Source organism: Nuphar pumila, chromosome 13, assembly GCF_984573655.1.
Source record: "Nuphar pumila chromosome 13, dmNupPumi1.hap1.1, whole genome shotgun sequence".
Lineage (NCBI taxonomy): Eukaryota > Viridiplantae > Streptophyta > Magnoliopsida > Nymphaeales > Nymphaeaceae > Nuphar > Nuphar pumila.
In genome coordinates this window covers 73,560,459-73,580,420 of record NC_143261.1, presented here as the reverse complement: position 1 = coordinate 73,580,420, position 19,962 = coordinate 73,560,459, and the positions used below count along the sequence as shown (strand labels likewise).

The 19,962-nt window shown below is 39.4% G+C and overlaps 1 protein-coding gene across 1 annotated transcript in view; it reads right to left on the bottom strand.

Moving 5' to 3' along the window:
* Window positions 1-19,962, bottom strand: part of LOC149818708 (Lycopene beta/epsilon cyclase protein) — a 220,272-nt gene that overhangs the window by 113,828 nt on the left and 86,482 nt on the right. Inside the window, exon 10 of the mRNA XM_089985863.1 lies at window positions 6,164-6,231. Within this exon, the coding sequence (XP_089841989.1) occupies window positions 6,164-6,231 (68 nt within the window). The remainder of the gene's footprint in view (window positions 1-6,163; window positions 6,232-19,962) is intronic.

The window sequence follows — 19,962 nt, the reverse complement described above, 5'->3', positions numbered from 1 at the left end:
AGTTTTACATTTTAACAGGGACGACTATGCACGTAAGTGGCGATCAGATGCACGATGGACCTTGTTTGGAAGAATTTCTTGAAAAGAAGGGTTTGCTAAGTTGACGTTCCGTTGGGTAAGAAGTTTACGTGTGGGAAACACGTGCTGTGAGGTTGACTAGGCCGTGAGGCCTAGTGCCGCACGGGCCTTCCTTGGCTTAAAATGTGAAAAATTTGGCTTTGGAAAATTAGCCTGTGACAACTGGTATCAGAGCAAGAAAGGGCAAGACGTCTTCTGATTGTCCATTTCAGTTTGAGGACAGAAAAGAAAATTGTTTTGATGAAGAAGATGAAGAAGAATATGACTTGGATGACTACTATTATGAAGATGACCAAGATGATGAACCACCTAGCATCCATAAAACAACAGTGCTATGGCGCCATGTATTGAAACAAAAGAAGAGTGGGCAAGGAAAGCAAGGTGGAACGCAGGTTTTTATGTGCAAGCACTGCAAAAATATCTATCATGTGTCATATACTCAAGTTTTTGCACATCTCATGGGATCTCCAAAGGGACAAAGTGTTGGGATTGCCTTTTGTCCTGTAGTTGCAAAAAATGCAAAATTGGCAAAGAAAATTAAAAAGCAAGTTCGACGAGTGGAGGTTTTATCAATTGCATTTGAGTTGAGGAGATCAAGAATTGATAAACCAGAGAAGCCTATTAGTATGACTACATCATTTAGTGGAAGCCGAAAAACAGTTGATATTCGTGATACCTTTAAAAAGGTAGAAAGAGATGATGTAGATCATAAAATTATAAGATTTTTGTGTGCAAATGACATACCTTTCAATGTTCTTCGATCACCATATTGAGAAGAGATGATATATGCGATTAGTAAAGTGCCTGGATATAAAACCCCATCATATGAAAAAGTGCGAACAACGTTGCTTGAGAGAAAGAGCGTGTTCACAAGAAGTTAAATGAATTTCGAGAAAAGTTTGAGGAGTTTGGAGTTTCCATTGTCTCAGACGGTTGGACAAATATCAAGAATAAACACTTGATAAATATACATGCATCAAACTTTTTTGGCTCGATGTTCTTATATTCAAGCGATTTTTCTAATGTGCAACAGTCAGCTGCAAACATTGCTGAGTTTTTGAAGACGGTACTTAAACTTGTGGGGCCTTCTAATGTAGTGCAAGTGATTACAGACAATGCAACAAATTGCAAGTTAGCAGGTGAAAAATTAAAACAAACGTATAAATATATTTTTTGGTCACCTTGTGTTGTGCACACACTTAATTTGATCTTTAAGGATTTGGCACATAAGTTTCATTGGTTGGGAAAAACATATTTGCAGAGTAAAGAAATTGTGAAGTATATCACAAATCATTCAAAAGCACTAGCAATCTTTAGAAGCAATGAAAAATTAGAGGTAATAAAGATTGCAAAAACAAGGTTTAATTCACATTATACTACTTTGAAGCGCTTACTACGTATAAGTATATTTTTTGGTCACCTTGTGTTGTGCACACACATAATTTGATCTTTAAGGATTTGGCACATGAGTTTCATTTGTTGGGAGAAACATATTTGCAGAGTAAAGAAATTGTGAAGTATATCACAAATCATTCCAAAGCACTAGCAATCTTTAGAAGCAATGAAAAATTAGAGCTAATAAATATTGCAAAAACAAAGTTTGCTTCACATTATACTACTTTAAAGCGCTTGCTTGATGTGAGGGAGAGCTTGAGGCTCATAGTAATTTCAGATAGATGGAGCAAATGGAAGCAATCATGCACGGATGAAACTATGAAAAAAGGGTTGTTACAACAAAAACAACTGTTCATGATGAAGAATATTGAGATTTTGTACGTTTAGCATTATTGATTACAAAACCCATATATAAGATCATTAAATTTTGTGATCAGGAAGGCCTTATAATTGGTGAAGTGTATGAAGGCATGGACATGTTGGGGGAAATCAAAGACAATCTAAAAGGACAATCAGATTTATATGAAATAATTCATAAGATTGTCTCAAATAGATGGGATAGAATGAATGTGCCTCTCCACAGTCTAGCCCACATGCTTACTCCAAAATATTACGAGTCAGAGTATCTCAAGATCTCAGCAGCAGGAAGAGTCAAACGAGTTTCTTCTGGTAAAAATTTTATTCTATCTATTTAATAAAGTTTAAAGATTAATGATTTAATTATTTTATTATTTCATTTACATTTTCTTGTTATAGTTATTAAACAGTTTTTTTGCAGAAAAGGATAATGATATCTTAGACGGTGCAATGTTCATGCTTGAAGTCATATCTGCTGAAAATAAATAGCTCTCTACATTTTATAGGTCACAACTTGTGGCTTTTGCATCAAGAAGTGAAAGATTTAGTCGAAATGCAGCAATAATAGATGCATTGAATCCTACAATGTTGGTGCTTAATTGGTGGCGTTTTTATGGTGGAGATACACCTGAGTTGAGAGCATTAGCCATTAAGGTTTTATCAAAACCTATTAGCACATCTTCTGCAGAAAGAGTGTGGAGCACCTACAGTTATATTCACAATGTTAAAAGAAATAGGCTCAATAAAGATCGTGTTGATACGTTGGTGTATATTCATTCCAATCTTTGATTGATTGACAGGTATAATTAAACTGTGTTGTACTTTTATTTTGGTATTTTTTTTCTTTTTTTCTATCATTGATTGTTTATGCTAATCATATTTTATATTCTTGTTATAAAAGTTGCAACAATCGCTACAAAGAAGGACCTAGCCGAAAATGGGATATCAATCCAGAACTTCCTATTGTAGAAGAAAATATGTTGAGATTAGAGGACATGCGTTGGAGAGATTTGGATGATAGTACACAACAATCAAGTACTATTTACAAATTCAAACCCAAAGATGCACAACCAAGAGCTCAATTACCTCCAATAATCATACGTACAAATGAAGCTGAAGAGGATACAAAACAATCCAACAAAGCTAGTAGAACTACAAATATACAAGAGCGACCATCAGTTCCTCAAGGCCGGATTGATCGTTTTTTTAGTAGAAGACCTAGGCAAGGTATGCTGATCTTGTGTTTTTTATTTTTACTTTTTCTATATATGTATTTTTATATTTTAAATTAAAGTTTTTGAGCATTTTCATTTTTTAACATATTCATTATAGGAAATGAAAGAAGGAGCAGAAGGCATGGTCGTGGAAGACAAGAAACACGTGATGATGCAGAAAGTTCTCGATCTATTACTGACTTGAAGGGGAAGAGAAAGATGATAGATTAATGAACTCTTGAATTCTTAATTATTCTTTTGATGATGTAGTTGGAATAGTCCCACTTAGAAACTTTAATGTTACTTTTTTTGTCATGGTCTTATAATAATTTGTTGGTTTGATATGTACTTTTATTTTGAACCTTGCATGATGAAGTGAAATAGTGGATTATGTTAATTTTAAGTTTATAGTTTAGAACTTTATAGCTTATAATTTACAGTTTACAACTTTATAGCTTAAAAATTTAACGATATCTCTATGTAATCTTTGAGTTTATTGATTTCTCATTTTCTATGTTGCAGAGAACACAAGATTTACAACAATCACAACATCAAATAACAAATCATTTGATTCATTCGTTGAAAAATGTACGTTTTTTAATCAAATTTATTTGTTTTCTTAATGCATTATTTAGTGCTTGCATGCATTTGTTAAATGGTTGCAACAAGAATGTGAATTATGATTTTTTCTTGATGTATTATTTTTTAAATGCTTGACAGTTGCAATATGATGCATTTGTTAGATAATTGCAACTTATATTATTTATTGTCTTAGATACACGTTTTATTTTGTCAATAATGACATAAATCTTATTTTTTGGTAAAATAAAAATATATAATTACATTTTTGCTTCCCTTTCGATTCTTATTCACTTTCCTTTCGCTTCTCACTCGAATCCTATGTCGCTTTCGGTTCACTTCCGAGAAGCTTCCTGGTTCGCTCCTAAGTCATCCCGCGCTTCCCGCTTCCTAAAATTTTAGAAGTACCTCGCTTCCCGTATCGCTTTCTCGACTGGCAACTTTGGGCATATCACAGGCGAACTTTCCTTTACACAATGGATTTATATCTCCATACAATCATTGAAATCACATAGCTTTAAACAAGTTTTTGATAATTAAAGTTTACACAAAAGTATTAAAAAAGAAAACCCTTATACAAAATTACAAAAAAACGTACTAAGAAGCAAAACAACAGAGACAGAGTGGGTTCTTCATATCATCACGTCATCGCGTCACCGCCTGCCGCACCAACCTAATCATCACCTGTATCCCATAAAATGGTTCAAACTTATAAAAGTCTGGTAGGTGCATAGATATCAAAAATCATAACAAGAATAACATATGCATTATTCCTTTTGCGATGTGCAGTTTCAGAATAAGTAAAATGAGCATGATAATCTTGTTTAGATAATTACTAACCTGTGGGTACGTACAGGACAAACGTAGAAACAACTGAGACTGCCTAGGGGTTTATTATTCCGTGTATTTTAGTACCCCGGACAACTAGCTGAGTCTGCTCCCAAGGGAACGGTCTAATGACCGAGAGAGAATTCTCGAGAGGCCACTTGTTATCGAGAGATGCATCCGAACTTCTACAGAAATCATTAGGATTTACCACCTATGATAATATTTGGTAACCCAGTCCCCTAACTCGGATGACCGGGGACACTGAGTCATTGCTACTCGAGAAGCATAGTTGTTAACAACTTATCCATCGGAGTTTTTGTACCATCCTATCATCTCCCTTGACAGAACCAATGAATAAATGGGTATGTCAGGTCTTATTTTATTGGACAACCCATTCAATATGCTCTGGTCTTTTAAACCAAATCGAGCATTTTGCCTGTGAAGGCGATCATCTCCATTTATGTGATTTTTCTTTTAATCACCGTGCATTGTCACACTACGAGGTTACCATAAACCTCCAGTCCAATCATCGTCGTACTAACATGTCATGCATGTCTGATAGTACCACAATGATGAGAAATATATTGGTTTCTCAGAAAGAAACCTGGACACAACATTTAAAATTTTTCAATATCTAGTGCCTTAGACTGCGAAATATTCAAGTCATTCTGGATACAGAAAGGAAGACTTAACGTACGTACCATCGAAGGCTACGTAGTCGAGGTATTTTTATTATGTTGGTTCAAGGAGAAAATTCAGTTGTGAATATGCAACATCAATATCTCTACTCCTATGAAGATATGCTGCAATAATAAGTGTTATCTATATTGCAAGCAATCACACATTTCACAAATTTACGAAGCACATAGAGATGGATTGCCACTATGTTCGTTAAGAATTCCTCAAAGAAAGCATTGAACTTCCTTATATGTCATCTGAACATCAAATTGTTGACTTCTCCACTAAAGCCTTGTCATCACCTCACTTCTTGTTTCTTCTTGACAAATTGTCCATCATTTCCTTGTCAATTTGAAGGGGGTGTTAAATGTATGTCTTATATATATTAATATGTATATATATTGCATGTGTATATCTATATATATTATATATATATTAGTATACATATATATGTCTTTAAGATTAGCTTGTATATTAGGTTTTCTTTGTATTTTTTACTTTTTATTATTTTTGTTTTTAGTATTTTGTAATAGGTTATGTCCACTAGGGGCAGTTTTGTCTAGGGTTATATAGCCGTTGGGACTAGCTCAAGTAGTTGTTGACATAGGCCACCAAGGGCACACGCAAGCACAATAAAAATTATTAATTTTGAGTGATAATAAAACAACAATTTTTATTGTGTTCATTCCTTAGTGGCTTGTGCATGTGTACACTATTGTGCTCTTGTGCTTTGCCTATTAGTGGCCTTGTGATCGTGTTCTTTCTCTTGTGATTTCATTACAAGCATAAGCAACATGGTCGTATATATTTGCATCACCAAAAAATCAAAAGTATTATGAAAGTACAGAAATAGGCAAAAAAATTAAGCTAATCACTCATTAGAGCAAAAAAATTGAACAATTCATAAGAATGGATTTTATACTGGAATCATTGCAGGTGTTCCAATTGAAAACTCAGCAAGAAAACTATTTGTGTCAACAATATGCCTCAACAAAAAGATAACATAAGCCTTTCATGATTAATGGCATCCATACCTGTCACGATAAGTAGGAAAAATTCCAAAAATAACTCTTAGTATGTCAAGGTCGCTAATATCTACACCCTAACAAATGAAAGAGAAGATACTAAGTCATATCAAAGATAAGAGGTACAATTTTGATACTCTGGAATTTGGAGCAAATGATTTTGAAAAGAAGCTACAGGTACAAGCAAATTAAAACCATTGTAACTGCACCACTTGTTGGGTCTGTATTGAATGAACAAGTTCAAAAAAAAAACTCAGTCCCATGGTAAGCAACATATTAGCATGAAGAAAAAAAGGACAGGCAGCTTGTGACTGCATCTTACAAAATTTTAAAACAGAAATTATATGATTATAGGGCATGTTTGTTTTGATCACAGGTTAATGTAGCTGCAAAAGTTGTCCTTGTGAAAGTGATTTATGTGATTCACATTCTCAAGCATTTTCTCATGTTTGCTTTTAGGTTGTGAATTAGACTTGTGTGAAAATCTAGAATGTGTCATGTCATGTCATTACTTTAATACATTCACAGCAAAGCATTAATGCTTGTGAAAGTTTTCTACACTTTTCACAAGTTTTGAGGCTTCAACATTCACAGATGAGAATCATATTCATGGGTTGCATTTTTGCATGTTTGCAATGCCCCTATGAAAGTTCTAAAATGTGATTCAGAATCGCAAAAAAACTGTGAAAGTTACAAAATAACAGGCGCTGCAAACATGCCCATACTGATCATGATCTTGATGGAACTGTTAGAATTCATTCATCGTAATTTAGATGATGCAGAAGAAGAACGTAGAGAGAAAGGGGTGGCTGCAACAAGAGGGGCGTCTTCCACACATTGGAAGTCATGCCCTACTTCATTATATATAATAAGTTGGGTTGGGTCTGTTTGTAACGCCCCCGAAATCTTAACCCAAATTTTGAGGAATTTTTTTTTTCAATACAGCGGAAACAAGTCATACCATAGGGTTAAGCATTCCAAAACATTATAGGGGAAACAAACCAAAACATTTATTTCATAATTAATGAAAAATAACATCAGAGTTTCTCACACTATCCCTAGAACAATAAATCCAAAAATCTCGATCGAAGCCTCATCCCGCAGTCGCTCCTAACTCCAACTCTTCAACTGAAAATTTATAAGAATTAGACTACAACTGTCTAAGTAGGAAATCTGTAACTTTTAATGTAGTACATCATAAATCCAGTATGTGATATGGGTGTCATGTATGGTTTTTGGCACATACAAGAATAAGTAAAAATCTATGCTACGACCGTCAACAATTTATCAGAAGTTAACTGACAGGTAACATTAATAGCAACATTTATATATCCCACAACCACAATATGAATCCATACAATTATTCAGAGAAATGCAATTATGAAAATTTATAATTCAGGTACGCATTCATACCACAAGGTACATGCATTATGCATAAAGAAACATTAAACCATACCATGATGCACAATTCTAGTACAAAAAGACATTTAACATACATTGAAAGTTAAACATAACGCATCCACCAAACATATAACAATTAAGGAAACATATAACATATCATGTTCTAATGCATAGCAGAAAAATGCATGTCTTATGTGTAATGCATGAATCCTCTTATTATCTTTCCTTAAGTTTCCCTTTACATATGCCCTATTAAATGCATTGTAAAACCTGTATTTAAAAAAGAAAAAAAAAATTATCGAACCCGAGCCGGGTCGGGTCCGGACCCGACCCGGGCCCATCGTCGTTAGGGTTTTTAAAAACCTGACACAAGGGAAAGGGTTTTGAGAAAACCCTTTCTCCTGTGCGCCGCACCCCCCACCGCGCCTTCGACCCGATAAGGGAAACCCATCGGGGTTTCCCCTTTTGTCGCCCCTCCCCGAGCTCTTTAAGAGCGTTGCGGAAGGGGAGGATCGATGCCCCGCCCCCCTTCTCGTTCCCTACAGGCGACAGCCTCGCCGGCAACCCCAACCGACGCCTCCTCCCCTTCGCGCCCTCTTCCCTCGTCTGCCTGCCGACGCCTCCTCCTGCCGGCGACCTCGAAGGTATGCCTTTTCACCGCCCTCTCCTCCTCCCTCTTCTCCTCCTCACCCCCCTCTCTGTCACCTCGCTGGGAGGCCGACAGGCGGCGCACGGCCCCCCTGCCGCGTCCTCCCGCCTCTCCTGTGCTCTTCGGAGGCCCGACAGGTGGCCTATAAGGCCCCTGTCGTCCCCTCTTCCCTCTGGGGGTGCGCCGGAGTGCCGGCAGGGGACCAATGGCCCCTGCGACACCTCCTCACCCCTGTGGGTGATAGGGAAACCGACGGGAGGTCGGCTGCCCCCTGTCACCCCCGTCCCGAGATCTCTCTCTCTGGCAGGGGTTAGCCCCCTGCTGCCTCTCAATCTCCGATAGGCAGGGGCAATGCCCCTGCCGTTTCCTGTTTCCCCGGCAGGCAGGGGCTCGCCCCTGCTGCCCCTAGGGTTTTGGCACGCAGGGGTAATGCCCCTACCGCCTTCCCATCCCAGCTGGCAGAGGCGATGCCCCTGTCGCCCTTTGTTTTGCTAGGCTGGCAGGGGCTCCCCCCTGCCGCCTCTTGGCTTCTAGGAGGGCAGGGGATATCCCCCTGCTGCCCCTTGATTCTCGGCACGCAGGGGGCTTGTCACCCCCTGCAGCTCCGTGGATTTTTCAGGCAGGGGTCGAGGCCCCTGCCATTTGTTGGTTCTTCAGGCAGGGGCTGAGGCCCTTGCCGTCCCTTGTTTCGTCAGGCAGAGGCTGGGGCCCCTACCATTCCCTATTTTTGTCAGGAAGGGGCCAAGGCCCCTTCCATTCATTTTTGTGCCAGACAGGGGCCGAGGCCCCTGCCATTCCCTGTTCTTCAGGCAAGGGGGGCTGAGGCCCCTGCCGTTCTCTGTTCTACGAGGTAGAGGCCGATACCCCTGTCCTTCATTATTCTATCTGGTAGGGGCTAAGACCCCTGCCATTCTGAGCTGGCACGCAGGGACCAGTGTCCCTGCCACTTGTTACCTTCGTGAGGCAGGGGCCGAGGCCCCTGTCGGCTGTTTTGTCAGGTAAGGACCGAGGCCCCTGCCATGCGTGACCTTGTTTGGCAGGGGCAAAGGCCCCTGCCCTTCGCTTCCTTGTCAGGCAGGGGTCGAGGCCCCTGCCATTCGCTATTTTTGGCAGGCAGGGGCCGAAGCCCCTGCTATTTTATTGTTCTGTCGGAAGGAGCCGAGGGCCCCTGCCGCCTTGCTGTTTTCGGCAGTGGCTCGTCCCTGTCGCCTAAACCTACCCATGTCCTCGTCACACCATTAATTAGATTAGCATAATTAAATGTTTCACACTCTTGCAGATTTACGCAACGGGTCCCGTTCGCGCTCCGCGGCCCGACCCTCGTATCATCTACACTCGTAGACACAAGGGGCAATAGATCTAATTAAGTTGAAATAATTAAGATGTCCATGCTAGTTGTACTTAGATTTATATTGCTTTTGCGTGGCGTATTATTCTTGTCTGCATGTTTATGAGTCGAGGTACGATTTTACTTTTAGAGTATTAATTTGCGTATTTGCTTATGTGTTGAAGGTGGTTTCACACTTTTTGCAATACTTATGCCCTTAATTGCTTGCCTATATACTTGCATGTACGTTCTTATGGGTTGATATACAATTTCATTCTTCGATTATTATTTTGCGTAGTTGTTTATGAATTTGAGGTGTGGTTTCGTACTTTTTGAAATACATATGCCCTTATTTGCATGTATACATTTCTGCCTGCATATTTCCTTTGAGTGAGGTACGACTTCGTGTCTCATGTATTACTTATGACCTTATGTGTCTGCCTATCTAAGTGGTCAAGGTATGGTTTGGCACCTCGTGTGTTATGCGTTTTTCCCTCGATGTGCGGCATCGCAAGTCGAGAGTTGTTTGTTGACATGTTATAACTTGCATATGCTCACACTCATGGTAAATATGTACTTACATAAATGTAGTCTTGTGCCTATCCTGTTATCACTTGTTTTCAAAACACTAGAAGTTGCACTTGTGCGCTATAGTTCTTTTAAAGAGGATTTCCTTCTGCAAACCCAAGGCTCTTCAAAGTGCACAACTTTTGCAAAGTTAAGTTTTAAGTCCTGTCGGATTTCGAAGTCACATATAGGCCCTCCCAGGTCCACACACTTGGGAGAAATATTTTATAACCCCGATTCGAGTTGCGACCCAATTCGAATAACCCCGATCAGGGGCATGAGCATATGAATGAGTGGGCTTCTGTTGAAGGACCCATTCTTTATTTATCAATCTAGTGTCACATGTCGATACTAAGATAAATTTTGGATGTAAGATTGATAGTGTTGTGCCTTGCGTGAATAACTTAATGTGGCATTATGGCTTTTAAGGATGAATCGTGCCAAATGAGCACTCCTATATTCTTTGGATCGTTATGAAGTTGTGTGTTGGGTGTTCCTTTTTAGAAGCCCACACACCTCCCTGGTTCAGTATAGCGTACTTTTAGACATGCACAACATGTTAAGTACTTTGTTGATCAGACGAGAGATCCGAGACGACCTTGTATCATGAAATATGCAAAATATTGTTGAAATGAATTCAAGACTTATCTTGTCAAATTATGTTGTGTTACTTCTTATGCAGATAATATATGTTGGGGTTTCTTTGGTGAAACCATATCCTTTTTATCGTAGTCGTACTTTTGACAAGTACGTTCGTACTTTTTGACAAGTACGTCTTCTTACGTTGATGAGTAGGTTGTGGCAACCTTGATGAGTGCAAATAACAAAATGCTGAGATCACTTAAATAAGTGATGTTTTCGCCTTCACCGGCAAGATACTCGAGTTGGTCGAAAGACCAGAGTATGTAGAATGGGTCTTCAGTTAACTACCCCTGATGTACTCATTCGAATCGCTGACTCCTGTCAGGAGAGAGGACAGGAAGGTACAAAACTTCGATGGACAGGCCATTAATGGCAGTTACGAGCAAAAGACTCGGCTTCCCCAGTCATCGGAGTTAGGGAAATGAGACTACCATAATTATCCTAGGTGGTAGCTCTCCATGTTTGGGATGCATCTATTGTTTATGCTGCTTTGGGGATTTCTCTCTTGGTCACCGACCGTCCCCTTAGGTGCGGACTCAGCCAGCTATCCGGGTTATCATAAAATACATAGCATAATAAACCCCCAGATCAGTCTAGGCTGTTTCTAGAGTCGTGCCTTGTGCGTACCCACTTGGCCAGTTAATATCGAAACATAATTTAAATCTGATTACACAATTTGTTGAGTTATACGCGTATGAAAGTTATGGTGTACCACCGGTTCAATACTTATGGAATTGTGTGTGTGGTTGATGAAATATTGTATTTTGCTAGTTAAATTTCTTATGCACTTCTTTGCTTGTAGTAGTTAGCCTACTTGTGCCAGTAAAATGCTTGTAATAATTTTAGCATTGTGCTCATGATAGTTTGTTCTACGACTCTGCTGAAAGTAAATTGCTATTTAATTGTCTGTCTACTTGACATATTAAATTATTCTGCTTAATTATATTCTATATTGTTCTGTCTGTGCACCTACCAGTTTTTAGTGAAACTGACCCATTTTATGGGCAGGTTTTGGATAGGTAATACAGTCTGCGATGGCACGATGGCGTGATGAGATCAAGATAGAGCTCTTTCCCTGACGTTTCGCTCATGAGGACATGTCGGTAAATTTGGTATAAAGTATCAGATTTCATATCTGCTATAGCGTTAACAGGAAACAGGGCGAGAGAGAAAGAGAGAGAGAGAGAACACAATGGCTGGGGCGGCTCACGATGCTCGACCTCCAAGCCCTAACCATATTATATATAATAGCAAAAATACAACTATCCTTGTAATATCAGAGATATTACAAGGATGCCATTAATGAGAGTAAAACAGCATGTGTTTCATTAACATACCATGCGTATGGATCTGGATCCAGATCCATACGCAAGCTATATTTTAACACCCTCCCTCAAGTTGTACGTGATTTTGGATCATGTACAACTTGTTCTTCAATAGCCAAAATTGACGTCCTGTTAACCCCTTGGTAAACAAGTCTGCCACTTGATCTTCTGTTCGAACATGACGTAGTTCTATCTCCTTCATCTCGACTTTCTGCCGTATGAAATGTTGATCAATCTCAATGTGCTTCGTTCTGCTATGCTGGATAGGATTACATGCAATGTTTATTGCGCTTTGATTGTCACATAGAAGAAAAGATCGAATAATTGTCTCCCCAAGATCACTCAATAAGTGTCTAATCCATGTGGCTTCTGCCGTGCCTGCAGCCATCGATCTGTATTCAGCCTCTGTACTCGATCGTGCCACTGCCTTTTGTTTTCTGCTGCTCCAGGACACTAAATTGTGTCCAATATATACACAATATCCAGAGACAGATCGTCTCTCATCTGGATCCCCTGCCCAATCTACGTTTGTATAAGTGATGAGTTCATGTCCTCTATGCAAATTATCGTTCTTGCGATAAACAAGTCTGTCTCCTATAGTTCCTTTTAAATAACGTAGAATACGCTTCACAGCTTCCATATGACCCCTCCGTTGGAGCATGCATAAACTGGGATACCTGATTGACAGCATAAACTATATCAGGTCTGGTAAAGGTCAAGTACTGTAACATTCCCACGAGACTTCTATACATTGTAGGGTTGACACAAAGATGACCATCTTCAGAGCTCAGCCTTTGGTGCAATACACTAGGAGTACTGACTGGTTTGCAATTCGTCATCCTGGCTCTTTCCAGAAGGTCAAGTGTATTTTTGTTGCATGAGTGTCAATGTGTCTTGTTGTCTGTCAACTTCCACACCAAGAAAGTACCTCAACTCCCCTAAATCTTTCATTTTGAAAGTTTTCATTAAAAACTGTTTCACTTCTTGCACATGATTATCTGAACTCCCAGTGATCACAATGTCATCAACATATATAAGAAGAAGTATAACAATGTCTGCCTTTTGGCAAATAAAAAGGGAATGATCCAGAGAGCATCTTCTAAAACCATAACTCTGAATTTGCATAGAGAAACTTTCAAACCAGGAACGGGATGCCTGTTTCAACCCATACAGAGATTTCCTTAGTTTGCACACCCAGGCAGTAGGGTCCTTCTCGGCATAACCAGGAGGTTGCTCCATATACACTTCTTCCTTTAAAGTTCCATGCAAAAATGCATTTTTAACATCCATCTGGCTAAGGCTCCAACCTCAATCGACTGCTAGGGATATGATGACACGAATAGTACCCATTTTGACTACCGGACTAAAAGTTTCATCGTAGTCTTCACCATATTGTTGTGTGAATCCTCGAGCAACAAGTCGTGCCTTATATCTGTCAATGCTTCCTTCAGGCTTATATTTTGTTTTATAAACCCATTTTGAGCCAACTACATTCTTTCCTTCTGGCCGAGGGACTATTTCACAAGTCTGGCATTCATGAAGGGCTTCCATTTCTTCATTCATAGCTTCAGTCCAATGACGGGATTGAAGAGCTTGAGTAAAACAAGTGGGTTCAGCCTGTTTTGTGAGCTGAGACATAAACAACTGGAAATCAAGAGAGAAGGTCTCATAACTCACCCATCGTTGAATAGGATGCTTAATGCGTGACGGCCTTTGAGCCGGATCATTGGCGATGCTTTCCACATACCTCGGCTCTGTATTTTTGTCCCGTCTAGTGTATACCTGTCCAGAGAAGCGTTCTACTGGGGTTGGCTCAACTGGAGATGATTCAACATGTATTTGTGAGTCATTCAACTCCCTACTCAAGTCGAAGGAAGGGCAATTTGTCTGACATGTTTCTCCTGTATTAGCAAAAAGATTTGCGCTCATCCATGGATCATATACTTCTAATTCTCGAGATGACAACGCTGCAGAGTCATTGACCTGAAAATTTCGTTCGTCAAAAACAACATTTCTGAAGGTCCTAATACGTTTTGTAGTAGGGTCATAGCATCGATAACCTTTGTATTCATCTGCATACCCAACAAATCTGCACTTGACAACCTTGTCTCAAAACTTATTTCGCAGAGATGAATCAATATGTACATAACATACACAACCAAAAACACGCAGCCCATCGTAAGAGGGATGTTGCCCAAATAAAGTATAATAGGGAGATTTCCGATCCAAAAGTGCCATAGGAAGACGATTTATGATATGAACAGATGTGTGAAAAACTTCTGTCCAGAGACTAACGGGCACATTGCTATCATGTAACATGCTCATCGCGCTCTCGACAATATGCTTGTGTTTCCTCTCTGCAACCCCATTTTGTTGAGGAGTATGAGGGCAAGAAACCTGTCGACTTATTCCTTTATCCCGAAGAAAGGCAATAAACTCATTCGATGAATACTCTCCTCCACCATTACATTGTAAATGCACAATATCACAAGCAAACTTTGCTTTGACCATCGAATGGAATTCCCGAAATATTTGAAAAACTTCATGCTTGTGTTTTAAGAAATATATCCAAGTATAACGAGAATAGGAATCAATAAAGACAACATAGTAACGATTGCCAGAAAGAGAAGGAATAGGTGCGGGTCCCCAAACATCGGAACAAATAATCTCAAATGACTTTGAAGTTCTTTTATTTATAATATGAAAAGGAAGAACATGGCTTTTGCAGAGTTCGCATGAGGAACATTTATTATTATTATCAGAAAATGAACATAAACTAGACTCTAGAAGGAGACCATCAGATACAAGGTTTTCAACGAAACCTCGATTACAATGTCCCAAACGACTATGCCAAATATCTGGCTTATTACAATGAGATGAATTAAAAACTGCCAATGAAGGAAAAAACAAAGACTCTGAAGGCGAAGACACTAAAGAATGCTTGGATGACTTCAACTGGAGAACTGGGACTGAAGACGAAGACACTGAAGGAATCTCCTTGAAGACGTACATGTTTCCTTGTCGCTCCCCCTTAGCGAACGTTTCCTTCGTTCGTAGATCCTTAACATAAACAGAAGAGGGAGTAAATTCGACAGAAGAATTCATATCGTCAACAAGTTTAGCTACAGAGACAATGTTCTTTTTAATATTAGGAGCAAGAAGGACATTGGACAAGTGAAGTGAGGACTTTGACATAGGGATATGTGCATTGCCAGTATGACTAATGGAGTGATAAGTTCCATCTCCCGTAACTATACTACCTTTTTCAAAATAAGGCAATAAGTGAGATAACTTACCCGCATTACCCGTAACATGCGTGGCGGCACCTGAATCAACATACCATTCGCCTTGTTCATTTTGCTTGATCGTCATCTGTGACAATGCTGATAACAAAAGTTGTTGCACATCTATGGATGGCCCTTTTGTGTCCACAGCAGTAGTGGATTTATTTTCAATTTTGTTTATTTTTCCTCTATTCTGTAGGTTGAACCAACAATCAGCTTTCACATGTCCTCTTTTGTTACATAGGAAACAAGTGGGCACTCTCCTCTGATTCCCTGTGTTAAAACCCCCTGAAATATTAGGTGTAGGCAAGATACCACGTCCTCCCTGCCCAAAACGTCCGCGGCCTCTGCCTCCTTGATGCCCTCCATTCCATCGTCCAAAACCTACAAAAGTGTCCGTGGCCAAAACTAAATGAGGACGAGTTGATTCATTTCCTTCTGCCCTTTGCTTCATAACCATCTCATGCTGGAGAAGTTTCGCTTGGAGGTCGTCAAAAGTGGGCAAGTGAGGAAGGCATGATAAAGCTGTGGTAAACATGTCAAAGTCAGGACCCAATCCATTGAGGAGTTGTTGAACTTTATCTTTATCTGCAATAGCACTTCCAACAACAGCCAATTGATCAGTAATACTCTTCAAGCGGCCTATGTATTCCATGACTGTCATGGAGCCTTTCTTCAAACTTTGAAATTCATTTTTTAAGAACATAACTCGGGATTCTGATATTTGAGAGTAAGTCTGTGACAGTTTACTCCACAGATCCGCCGCAGTGCAATCATCTGAAAGAGTAACCAACACTTCTTGAGAGAGTGTTGACGTAATATAAGCAACTAAAGACTGATCCCGCTTCCTCCAAACTGTATATTTTGGATTCTTAATGGAAATGGTAATTGTGTCACCTTTCTCATCCTTGGTTTCCTGCAAAATAAGCCGTGGTGGTATAGGGACTAAACCATCCAAATGTTCATCGAGATCCTGACTCCGTATAAAAGGAAGGATTTGCCTTTTCCATGTCAAAAAATTAGAATGAGTAAGTTTTTCTGTAACAAGCTGACTCAAGAAATTGGCAGAGGGACCGGATGATGAAGACGAAGAGTAATCCATATCAGTAGAATAATGAATAAGCAAACAAGATGAATGAAAAGAAATAAACAGATTTAAGATCACTCAATTAATCAGAAACACTGTAATAAGGCAGATACTTGTACGACCAAACAAGGTTGCACAAAGAACACTAAAACAGCAATGAAGGAAGAAAAGGAAACTTAAGGAATCAAAACTGATTTGAAATAAAAAAAAAATGAGAACCAACACAGATGATAGAGTAACAGAAAAGAGAGAACTTAGGATGAACACAGTCGATGAACACGCTGAAGGAGGAAACGTTGTTTCAGAAAGGGGAGATCACGCTGCTGCTATTCCAGAGAGTCTTCACGCTGAAGGAGGAACACGATGCTGCTGTTCCAGAGATTTCAGAGGAGGAGGAAACGCTGTTAGGATGAACATGCTACTGCTGTCAGGTGGAACACGCAGAAGGGAGTTCTGTTGTTCACGCACAGGGGGAGATCACGCTATTTCAGAACTTCTTCACGCACAGGGAGTTCTGTTGTTCACGCTGAAAGAGGGTACACTGTTTCAGAAGGGGAAGATCACGCTGTTGTTCACGCTGGAAGAGGATACGCTGGGGAAGATCACGCTGTTGTTCACGCTGAAAGAGGATACGTTGTTTCAGAAGGTCTTCACGCACAGGATGGCCTGTGCTCTGATACCATATCAGATTTCATATCTGCTATAGCGTTAACAGGAAACAGGGCGAGAGAGAAAGAGAGAGAGAGAGAGAACACAATGGCTGGGGCGGCTCACGATGCTCGACCTCCAAGCCCTAACCATATTATATATAATAGCAAAAATACAACTATCCTTGTAATATCAGAGATATTACAAGGATGTCATTAATGAGAGTAAAACAACATGTGTTTCATTAACATACCATGCGTATGGATCTGGATCCAGATCCATACACAAGTTATATTTTAACATAAAGGGTATTCCAAAATTTCTCTTTTTATTAAACCTTGAGTTACTAAAGTTGTTTTAGTAAACTTCTTCTCGGTTTCAACAAACAAATTCTCCATCATTGAAATTGCATTTCAAAACCATTTGATTTCAATAGTTGTGCGGAATTCGGCAAAGAAAAGTTTACGTTGTAATTGTAACAACCCCAACTCATCCCCTTTGAAATTGCAGATTTTTTTTTCTTCTAAAACAGTGCGGAAAACTTCCCAGAGACCCGGGGTCCTCACAGTTCCAATTCCAACTGGATAGCCATAAACCACAAAAGAACTTGCAATTAACATCCATAACTAACCATTACCTTTATTCATGAATTTAAAACTAATCTCAAAAATAAGGTGTCTGACTCAAGTAACCACTGATGACAATAAGCAAATAACAAGAACACTAGACTGAAAAACCAAAATAAGGAGTCACTCTGTCCACAAAGAAGACTGCCAAAACTCGTTGTGACTCTCGCGCCCTCGCAGTAGCTGTCGACTTCACGGATCACCTGTTCCTGCGAAAAACCAATGAAGTAGGGTGTCAGAATCGAAATCCTGAGCACAGCTACTTCTTAATGAAACAAGTGAGATAAGAGTCAAGATGAGATATCATGCAACAATTAATGGAAATACATACAAGACAGATTATAGCAATTGAGAATTTATTCATGTAAAAATCATAAATGCTAAGCATGCAAGGACAGTAAAGCAGTAGCATCTACTAAAATTTCAGCATGCAACAAGAATTAAACATTCAACACCTACCCTCATGTATTGAGTAAGGAAACCATTAAAGTATGCATGATCTAATGCATAACAGGAAAAATGCATGTCTTTTGTGCAATGCATGAATCATTTTATTATCTTCCATTAAGTTTTTTGTTTCCTTATGCATGCCCTATTAAATGCATACAACTTTAAGTTTCTCTTTTTAATTACCGTTGCCCGCGGATACACCAAACGGGTACAAACCCCGAGGTTAAGTTAGGTTCCCAGGGTAGCTTAGCACACAATTTATATTTTATTACTGGGTTCCAACTTAGCCCTCGACCGAATCACCTTCGGAACATTAGACCTCCACATCTAATGTCGGGGACACAAGGGACACCCCACGCCCACAAGTGCCACTTCCTTGGTACCAAAAACAACAGCTGTGTCAAACACACCACTCCCGGGTAAAGTGACGGACTCTCCCTAAAACCGTGGCCAGGAGAAGGAACCTCAATATCGGGTTCAGGGGACCAAAATTAGCACACAGAGTTTTGTATCCTCACAGTCTCCCCAAGACCGGATTTCTAAGATCCCCATTCTCCAGATGAGTGATCCCAGAAGGTTTATTACACTGTGCTTTATTATTACTTTTTATTAAAATTTAATTTCTTAAGTTTGGCAACATCATATGCAAAAAGAAAGACAAAAGCTCGCATCTACCTCGCGAGAGCCATCACAGGACTCCGGCCTGTGGAAACATATAGAACAGTGCAACAAAGCTGAAATATTTATGAAGCATGATCTTTGAAATGCATTGAAATGAGTAAGGGAAAATATTCTCACAGCTCGGGTTTACCAAACCCTCGATGATTCATTTTGATCACCGGAACACTAATGCAGGAATCACAATCATATGTAATGTAACAACACACATCAAGTACATTAATGAGTAAACATGTTCCAACAGTCATGTACACCACCTCAACTCCTAACATAAAGAGAAATGAGACTGTAGGTACATAATTCATGCTCAAGATTTATCATGCATCAAATGATTAGAATATTAACCTTACCAAGCACATAACCAGGGCCTGTTTTTCGATGCTAACCACCTATGTTACTAACATGGCATGATTCCCAGCATAAGAGGAGTTTTGAAATTAGCAGCTCAGCCCAGCCGACCCTATTGGCTGAGTGTGTCAGCATAGACACCGGCCCAAACAGGGGCTGCGTATGCTGTCCGGAAGCGTACCAAAAAGGGGATGCCATATGCTAATATCCCTGATTACATATATATATATATATATATACAAACATACCTATATATATATATATGTGAAAAGACTGGACCCAGCCCAGCCGATCCCATTGGCTGGGTCTGGCAGCATATTCACAGGTCCAGTATGGATCTGTGTATGCTGTCAAAACGACAGCCTATCCTATTTCGAAAACCACCATTGAATTACTTTATAGGTATATCTCTTTTTGAAATCACTAGGTACAATCCCTTTTTGTCTCAGGTTTCCCTAAATGCCCAGCTGGTTAAGCTTTAACAGTTGCTAAGCAATGATCACCAATTCAATACCATATTTACTTTCTAAGACATATCAGAATTAAACTAATGCCTATTAACATGATAATTCTGATGCAAAACTGTATTAAACAATATCAACATTATTCTGACCATTCAAGTTCAATTAAAAGATATCTATCAACGTGATAATGCTGATGCAAAACTTCATTAATCAATATCAACTTATTCTAACCATTCAAGTTCAAAATAAAAATGCCTATTAACATGATAATTCTGATGCAAAACTTTATTAATCAATATCAACTTATTCTAA